The 10,000-nt window shown below is 36.1% G+C and overlaps 1 protein-coding gene across 2 annotated transcripts in view; it reads left to right on the top strand.

Annotated features, from left to right (window-relative positions):
* The window catches only part of LOC113822855 (protein amalgam), a 470,613-nt gene that overhangs the window by 81,196 nt on the left and 379,417 nt on the right, over nt 1–10,000 (top strand). For both annotated transcript variants that reach the window (XM_070142542.1, XM_070142539.1), the window contains exon 2: nt 481–855. In XM_070142542.1, the coding sequence (XP_069998643.1) occupies nt 786–855 (70 nt within the window). In that variant the 5' untranslated portion in view covers nt 481–785. The remainder of the gene's footprint in view (nt 1–480; nt 856–10,000) is intronic.

Here is a 10,000-nt window from a genome sequence, read left to right as displayed (position 1 = left end):
CTTTATCATTTTTCCGTCTCCATTTTTCTTTCGTCAGGATTTTTACATTGTAACCACTTTCAATTTACATATGCGCACATACACACTTTCACAAAATCATGTGGTTTTATGCGCAAATGGAATTTCTCTCCTTCCTGAATCTATTCCTTGTATCTCATTATTATTCTATGATCATGGTCTGAAAAGTAATAATAAATGCTATCATGATCATATCATAATCATTTTTATCATTGGTATTATGATTATCATCATCATCATCAGTGTTGCTATCGCATACCCGTATTTTTCTTTTTTCTCATTTTCTGGAGAGAGAGAGAGAGAGAGAAAGAGAGACAGACAGACAGACAGACAGACAGAGAGAGAGAGAGAGAGAGAGAGAGAGAGAGAGAGAGAGAGAGAGAGATGGCTGAATATATTGACAAACAGATATACAACTTATCATATGCATTATTACTAAGCAAATAATTTCTTCTTTCGCAGGTCAAGCTAACCAGAAGCTGATCATTGGTGACAACTTACTCGAGGAATTCAGCTGCTGGTAACAACTCAAAAATACCTATCCAAAAAGCCAAATTTTGTGTTATAGTGTTCCATAATTCTTGAAAAAAAAATCCATGGAACCTCTAGTGGGCAGTGAATAATTGTGGTGTAGTTTAGTGATCCTTTTGTATCTTATATAAAAAAAAAGAGAGAGTACAACCAGCCCGCCGTTCGTCAGTTGTGATAAAGATAAACGAAGGAATAGAGAAAACCACAAAGAAGACTTATCGAAGCTTGCCTGCACCATGGACGTCTTCGGGAGACCCACCAGCCCTTCCCTGCTCGCGCTCCTCGTCACGCTCTTCCTACACACAGGTTAGTCGGCTTCGCGTGGCTTCTGTGGCGCTGGGGAGGTCCTGGGCTCCCTGTGGCTGGACAGGATCTTACTCGCATTTATATACATACGTATTTATAAAGAAAAAGATGGATAGATAGATGGATAGATGGTTGGATAGATAGATAGATAGAATGGTAGGTTGGTAGGTAGTTATATAGATAGATAGATAGATAGAATGGTAGGTAGGTAGGTATTTATATAGATAGATAGATAGATAGATAGATAGATAGGCAGATAGATAGATGAATAGATAGATAGATAGATAGATAGATGGATAGATAAATGAATAGATAGATAGATAGATACATACATACATACATACATACATACATACATAGATAAATAAGTAGGTAGATAGGCAGTTAGGTATATAGGTAGGTATATAGGTAGATAGATAAGTAGATAGACAAAATAACAGGTAGATGGACAGATAGATAAAGAAACCTATAGGTAAGATAGACAGATAGAGAAACGAATAAACAGATGGATAGTTAGATAGACAAAGAGAGAGAGAGAGAGAGAGAGAGAGAGAGAGAGAGAGAGAGAGAGAGAGAGAGAGAGAGAGAGAGAGAGAGAGAGAGAGAGAGATGGCTGAATATATTGACAAACAGATATACAAAGGTATATAGACACATATAGATACAGACATAGATATGCATCAGACATAATTAATTGATATAGTTGGGAAATAATTTAAAGTCTTTTATGCTACCGTCATACAAAAAACAGCTTGCCCATAATGATAAAATGTAATGATTATCTAATGCAGCATTTAACGCACAATTCACTTTTTGAGAGAGCATTCAATTATGATCATGATTATTCTTGAATATGCAAATACCTTGATTTGCATATTTTCTAATCAGACAGTTAATTTTGCATCTGGCTCACCGCTTTGGGTATATTATCATCTGAATATATTACAGGATTATGCTTAATTTTATTTAATGCTCCGTCGTGTCCATCAAGTGTGTTTGTCATTCGAATATAATACACAAACAGGTTCCCTCTCTTTTCTTGTCTGTCTGTATGATTGATAAAGAACGCTACTTCTTTGTGTGTTAAGGTTTCTTTATTCATGGATGCATATATATATATATATATATATATATATATATATATATATATATATATATATATATATATATATATATATATATATATATATATATAGACAAACACACACACATACACACACATATACATATATATCTGTGTGTCTGTGTGTGTGTATATACATACATGAATATATATATATAGGTGTGTGTGTATATGTGTGTGCTTTTACACACACACACACACACACACACACACACACACACACACACACACACACACACACACACACACATATATATATATATATATATATATATATATATATATATATATATATATATATATATATATATATATATATATATATGTATGTATGCATGTACTATCGGGTATGTGTGTCTGTTGCAGTCTTCTTGGCCTCCTCTTCTCCTCCTGCCTTCGTCGGTCGGATCTCTTCCCCGCGCTCTCGGACTTCACACAAGCTCCGTGCACATTTCTGATCTCTTGCTCTTCTGCTTCCTGCGCTGATATCGCTTCTTTATGGCCTTCTGTTCCTTTCATTTTCACTCCGAAAATCCCATCCCGAAGCTCGCTGTTTTTCCTCAAAGCCATATCAATTGTGCTTTTTTTTTTTTTTTTAGAGGATGGCCAATAGCATCCCTTGCTTTCCTTTCTGCTTTCTTTTCGCTCTCGCTCTCCTAACTCTTCCTTTGGAGAATTGACCCCCACTTACTCCTTCATCAGCCTTGCTCTCTCTCCCCATGACACCCCTCCTCCTCCACCGACCTTCTCCCCAACTCTTTGTAGAATATCACCCTTTACTCTCCATCTCTATCTCCTCCCTCATTTTCTTCGTGGCCTGTCTTTCTTTCGCCTAATAACCCTTTCCTTTCCTCTTATTCTCCCCACCCACTCTTCCGCTATAGATCACCTCCCTTTCATCCCCTTTCCATCCTTTTTTATTTCCTTCTCTCCCCTTTCACTCGTCCACAATCCCTCTCCTTTCTTTCATTTCCTTACTGACTCCTTTTTTTAGAAACCACCTCCCTTTCCTCCACCACCCTTCTCCGTCTCTCATCTCCCTCGCCCTCCTTCCATTCGCTAGCTAACTTCCTCCTCCTTCTTACTCCCTCTCCAGCTTTCCATTTAGAGACTACCTCCCTTTCCTCCTCCACCCTTCCCCTTCCCTCTCTTCTCCGTCTCCCATCTCCCTTCTCCTTCCTTTCATTCGCTAGCTAACTCCCTCCTCCTTCTCACTCTCTCTCCAACTTTCCATTCAGAGACTACCTCCCTTTCCTCCTCCTCCCTCCTTCCATTCGCAAACTAACTCCCTTTTCCTCCGGATTCCCTCCTCCTTCTTACTCCCTCTCCAGCTTTCCATTTAGAGACTCCCTCCCTTTCCTCCTCCTCCACCCTTCCCTTCCCTCCCTCCGCCCTCCTTCCATTCGCAAACTAACTCCCTCTTCCTCCGGATTCCCTCCTCCTTCTTACTCCCTCTCCAGCTTTCCATTTAGAGACTCCCTCCCTTTCCTCCTCCTCCCCCCTTCCCCTCCGTCCCTCCTCCGCCTCCCTCACCGTGGCGGAGCTCGCTGAGACTGACAGTGCGGGTGTCGCGTAGACTCAAATCCTTAAAGGAATCTCCATGACAAAGGCCGCGCGGGAGAGAAGACGCCGCCGCCTGCAAGATCGCCGTCACCATTACCAGCACCGCCACTATCGGCGCTTCCTTTCCCACGCCTCTTTCTTTGTCTCTCTCTCTTATTCTCTTGCTTTGTCTCTCTTTCTGGTTATCTTGCTTTCTTTGTCTCTCTATCTGGTTCCCTTGCTTTCTTTGTCTCTTTTTCTGATTCTCTTGCTTTCTTTGTCTCTCTTTCTAATTCTCTTGCTTTCTTTGTCTCTCTTTCTGATTCTCTTGCTTTCTTTGTCTCTCTGATTCTCTTGCTTTCTTTGTCTCTTTCTGATTCTCTTGCTTTCTTTGTCTCTTTCTGATTCTCTTGCTTTCTTTGTCTCTCTTTCTGAGTTTCTGTCTCTTTTTCTGATTCTCTTTCTTTGTCTCTCTTTCTGATTCTCTTTCTCACTGTCTATCTGCTTGTTTGTCTATCTGTCTGATTCTTTTTTTTATTTTACTTTCTCGCCGTCTGTCTGGTTCTCTCTCTAATTATCTCATGCTCAATCCCTTTCTTTTTGCCTGTATGTGTGTCTGAGTGTCTGTCAGTCTGTCTGCCTGTCTGTGTGTCTGAATAAGGGTCTGTCCGCCTGTCTGTGTGTCTGGGTGAGTGTATGTCTGCCTGTCCATCTAACACACACACACAGGATACAATAACTGAATGCATAATGAGTCTTTATTTAGAGTCGTTTTCCGCGAACTGACTCCCCATATATATGCAGGCTGTATACTACACACACACACACACACACGCGCGCGCGCGCATATATATATATATATATATATATATATATATATATATATATATATATATATATATATATATATATATATATATATATATATATATATATATCCATCTTTAAGCATCTCACCCATAAGAGTATACATTCACATCTGCACAGTAAATATGGATATATCATTTTACAGCAAGCTCATCAGAAGTTCCGTCCACAAACTTTGGTTTTACATTTCCAAACTTTTCAACTTGACAAGACAAGGTTCTCACGCTAACTCTTACCTTCGTGTGTGATTGGAAAGTGCAGAAACTCTTGGGGTATTTCTGAAGATTCTCTACATTAGATTAGTATTAAATCGATTGGCTTATCTTGGATTGATATTCTTTTGAATTTGAACCGTGTGATGGTGGTGGTGGTGGTGGTGGTGATGACGATGATGATGATGATGATGATGATGATGATGATGATGATGATGATGATGATGATGATGATGATGATGATGATGATGATGATGATGATGATGATGATGATGATGGGGATGATGATAATGATGATAATTATGATGGTGATGATGATGGTGGTGGTGATGATGATAATGATAAAGACACAAGCACATACACAGTGACGTACGTGGAAATACTGGAATCTCAACTCCTTCCGTCCGCTATCCATTCTGACATGATTTGGTTCCGTTATATATTTTTCAATGCTATAAATTTTAAAGCGGACTGGGAAGAGTCAGATAAATTACTTTTTCTCGACGTTTTCTTCCAATGTAAAGGCTCGCTTAAATTTTCCAGTTTACCGTAAACGCATCCACATCGCTAATTACCTTATTTTCTCTCGAATCACCTGTTGTATGTTAAGAAATTGGTTTTGTCGTAAATGTTCCTGAGGGCTTGTAGGATTTGTGATAAGGAATTCATCGATCATGAGCTCGACATTCTGTTTGAAATCTATTCGAAATTAGGATATTCTCTATTTTTTATTCGGGCAGTCATCTGCGAAAAGTAAATTTTATAATCATTCCCGTGACATACAACAGGACAGAGCCAATAATCTCTTCATGAAAAACAGTGCATGTTTAAGGGGACATACATTAACACTGGTTTTTTTTTACATATCCGAATACGTTGTGTAATACTTTGGCCACTTAAGTGCTATGCGGCCGATATTTACACAATCGCTTGTGAGGACTGGCCGAAATTTTACATAGGCGAAACCGGTAGAGCTTTCGAAAATAGAATGAATGAGAATAGACGTGATGTTAGAAGTGATAGGTGCGCCAGGGAATCAAATGCGTTTCATTCATTTGCGTGATGAAGGTCATCGGGATCCCTGAAAACACGCTAATTTAATTCACGAATCATCAATTTCTAATGAAAGAAAAATGCTTGAAGCACCAGTGATTGGATTTTCTAATTTCAACTTGAGTACTGGTTGGATGACCTTACCTTGTCGTTACTAAGTAAAGCCTTCCCCAATCTCTTCGATCTTGACCCTCCTCCTGAGGCCTCTTTCAGATCTTGTTCTTGTTCTGTTCTTTCTCTTCCGCTATGTGATCTTGCCAAAATTCTCTGCTTGTATCCTTTTTGGTTTATTATTCGTCAGAAGAGGAACCCGTGAAGAGTTCGAAACGTAATCTTTATCTTTATATATTATTGTGGTTGTTTTTTTTACATATAGATAAAGATTATAATTATGGTAGTGATAATGATGATGAGGCTTCTGCTACTGTTACTACTGCTACTAATGAAATACTAATAAAACAATAGCATCAATAACAAAATTGTGATAATGATGATGATGGTAATGATGATGATAGCAATGATACTGATAATAAAACCAATGATGCTAATGATAATAAGGATAATAATGATGATAATGATAATAATAATGATATCAAAGATAATGGTAATGATGATGATATCAACGATAACAATAATAACTGTAATAATTATGAGGATAATATAAGTACTACTACTAATAATAATGTTAATAATAATAATGATAATGATTATTATAATGAGAATATTAATGAAAATGATAACAATGATAATGATAATGATAATGATAATGATGATGATGATAATAATAATGATAACAGCAAATTAAATGATAATGATATTGATAACATTGATGATAATAATAATAGAGATAATAATGATAATAATGATAGTTATGATAGTATTGATAGTTATGATAATAATGATAATAATGATAGTTATGATAATAATGATGATAATAATGATAATAGCAACAATAATAATAGAAATAACAATAATAATGATAATGATAATAATAATATTAATAATAAATATCAATAATGAAAACTATAATGATAATAACAATGACAATTATAATGATATTGGCAATAATGACAATTAGATAGCAATAAGTTAAGGGAAGAGAGAAAGGAGGTAGTCAAAATAAAGGGTTTAATTACCCAGGAAAGTAAGGTAGGATTATAAAGCGTTGTCAGATATGGTGACCTGATTGAGGGGAGGAGAAAGAACATATTGCTGTACGCATTATAAGGTGTAACAATAAGCCACTAGACGATTGTTTTTGATAAGTCGGTAGAAGTTAGTGTTTAACTAACTATTATGTTTTATCTTATTTTTTCCCTCTCGTTGTGTACTAGAGCCGAATAGGAAAGAACAGATCACGCGTTTTATATTATTTATTTTTTTTGTATCAGTTGAAATCACATTAAAACAAAACAAGAAATACTGACAGAGCAATATCGTTGAGATGATTTAGGATTTCCCGTCAGTCAATATACTGTCTCTTTTTTCAGGAGATTCCATTTCTGGACTGTCACTTCTAAACCCGATTAAATGATTAATCGCGAGAGATCCCAGTTAATATACAAACTCGAATGATATGTCAGTATCTACCAGAACACTCCATAACCTCTTCTTTCTTCGCCTCCGCTAGAGAAGGAAAGAAAGAAAGAAAAAGAAAAAAGGAAGAAAAGAAGGAAAAAGAAAGAAAAAGAAAGAAAGAAAAATAAAAGGAAAGAAAAAGAAAGGAAGAAAAAAAAAGAGAATGAAAAGAAAGAAAGAAAAGGAAAGAAAACAAAAAGAAAAAAAATAAAGAAAGAAAAAGAAAGAAAGACAAAGAAAAAAAGAAAAAGAAAGAAAAAAGAAAGAAAAAGAAAGAAACAGAAAGAAAGAAAGAAAAAAAAAGGAAAATTCGCGGAGTTCGAAGCCCCGAAGACAAGATGGCGCGGGAATCACGATCGGCACAGAAATCCAAAAATCTCTCATTAGAACTTTCCCGCGGGGTCTGCGTGACCTCCGCGGATCTCCGTTCGAAAGACTTTTAATGAGGTGTATCGGGCATTCTGACCTGCTGCAGGAGAAGGAGATCTGACATGCATAATGACCTGGGATCGTCGGCCGGAACTTCGCTGGCGGGGCTTTAGAGCTCTGGCGGACTAAGTAAGCTCCGTGATAGATGGCCTCCGAGGCGCGGGAGGAAGGGAGCGGTTCTTCGCCTATGTTTCAAAACGTTTCTGAAGACTTTGATGTATTGGCCATTCGAGCGTCGGACTGGAGCTCCGCGGTTCCCAAATGTTTATATTTTAGATTTTTAATTCATGTGTTTTTTTTCTTTCTCTGTCTACTTCTCGCTTTTCTTCTTAGAGCCATGTTCGATATATTTATTTGTGTTTATTTTTTAAACTCATTATCACTATTATTATTATTATTATTATTATTATTATTATTATTATTATTATTATTATTATTATTATTATTATTATTATTATTATTATCATTACTATTATTATTGTTGCTACTATTATCATTATTATTAATATTATCATCATCATCATTATCCTTATTATTGTTGATGTTATTCTTATTCTTGTTATTGTTATCATTATCATTATTATTTTATAATTATTATTATTATCATTATTATTATCATTATCTTTATTATTATTATCATTATCATTATTGTTCTTGTCATTATCATTATTATCATTATCATAGTTATTATTAGCATTTTTATCATTATTTCCTTTCCCTCCAACTTTCTCTTTGCCGCTCTGCCACCTCCTCTTTCTCCCAAACCTACCTTAAATTCTCTCATCTCCTCTATTTCAAATACTACATCTACTTATTCCTATTCTCTCTTCCTTTTCCTTCACCACCTCCTTCGATTCCTTATCTCCTTCCCTCGCTATTCAACTCTCCTTTTCTCTCTGATCCTCTCTTTCTTAACCTTCCTCTTTAAGGCCCCTGCGTTTCTCCTTTCCTATCTCCCATTTATCCCCTCCTTCCCCTCCCTTCTTTCCTTTCCTCCTAAAGCCCCCTTTAGGAGGCTTTCCTTTCTTTTCCCTTTTTATCACTTTCTCTTTTATTTCCCCTTTTTTCCCTTTCCTTCCCCCTTCCCCTCTTCCTTTCCTTCTTACCCTTCCCTCGGATAGTCATGTAGATGATAATTGTACGTGAATTGAGGAAAGATAATGATAATGATAACAATATGATGATAATGATAAAGCTATTAACAGTAATGGCAATAACACTGATAAAGACAGGAACGATAATAACGATATTGATGGTAATAGAGTTAGAATATCATCCTGATTGATACGTAATATGATGCTTTTAGGCATGTGTGTGTTTGTGTGTGTGTGTGTGTGTGCGTGTTTACGTGTGTGTGTGTGTGTGTGCGTGCGCGTGCGTGCGTGTGTGTGTGTGTGTGTGTGTGTGTGTGTGCGTGCGTGCGTGTGTGTGTGCGTGAGTATGTTTGTGTGTGTGTATGTGTGTGTGTATATGTGTGTGTGTGTGTGTATGTGTGTGTGTGTTAGTGTGTGTGTTTGTGTGTGTGTGTGTGTGTGTGTGTGTGTGTGTGTGTGTGTGTGTGTGTGTGTATGTGTGTGATTCTTTGATATATATTGATAATCATCACCTCATCCTACATCCAAATGAAGCAACTTGCACTATGCAATCCCATGGAATCATTGGAAGAAAAACCCACAATGCACAAACTAGATTTTTCTTCCTTATTATCAACACGGTATTGTGTTTTTCATTGCATCATTATCATTATTAACTACTGATACCATAAAGGAAAATAATCACCCACTGTACATACTGCACTATCATATAGTTCTCGTATATGCTATACTATGAACAGAAGCAGAAACACAGTAACGTGTACACAAAAATGGAAATAAAAACAACCACAATAAGAATTAAAAATAAATGTAACGTTTCGAACTCGTCACGAATTCCTCTTCAGACAAATAAGAAACCTTAATACATTTCAGTTTATTATTTGTCTGGGTTCGAAAAGTTCCTTCTGTTTTCATTTCTTCTTGCGGCTGTATTCATTATCATATTAAACAATCTTGTATTACATACTGTACATACTAAACTATCTTATATCATATACTATAAATACTATTCTATTTTATTGTATAATTTATATATTTTGTCATATTATATTACAAACTGTATATATTCTATCTTATGGTATACTGTATATAATGTACTACCTTATAGTATACTGTATATAATACACTATCTTATAGTATACTGTATATAATACACTATCTTATAGTATACTGTATATAATACACTATCTTATAGTATACTGTATATAATACACTATCTTATAGTATACTGTATATAATACACTATC

The sequence above is a fragment of the Penaeus vannamei genome, chromosome 3, assembly GCF_042767895.1.
Source record: "Penaeus vannamei isolate JL-2024 chromosome 3, ASM4276789v1, whole genome shotgun sequence".
In the NCBI taxonomy this organism is placed as follows: Eukaryota; Metazoa; Arthropoda; class Malacostraca; order Decapoda; family Penaeidae; genus Penaeus; species Penaeus vannamei.
The sequence above is the reverse complement of the archived record's forward strand: the minus strand, read 5'-3'. Positions and strand labels throughout refer to the sequence as shown.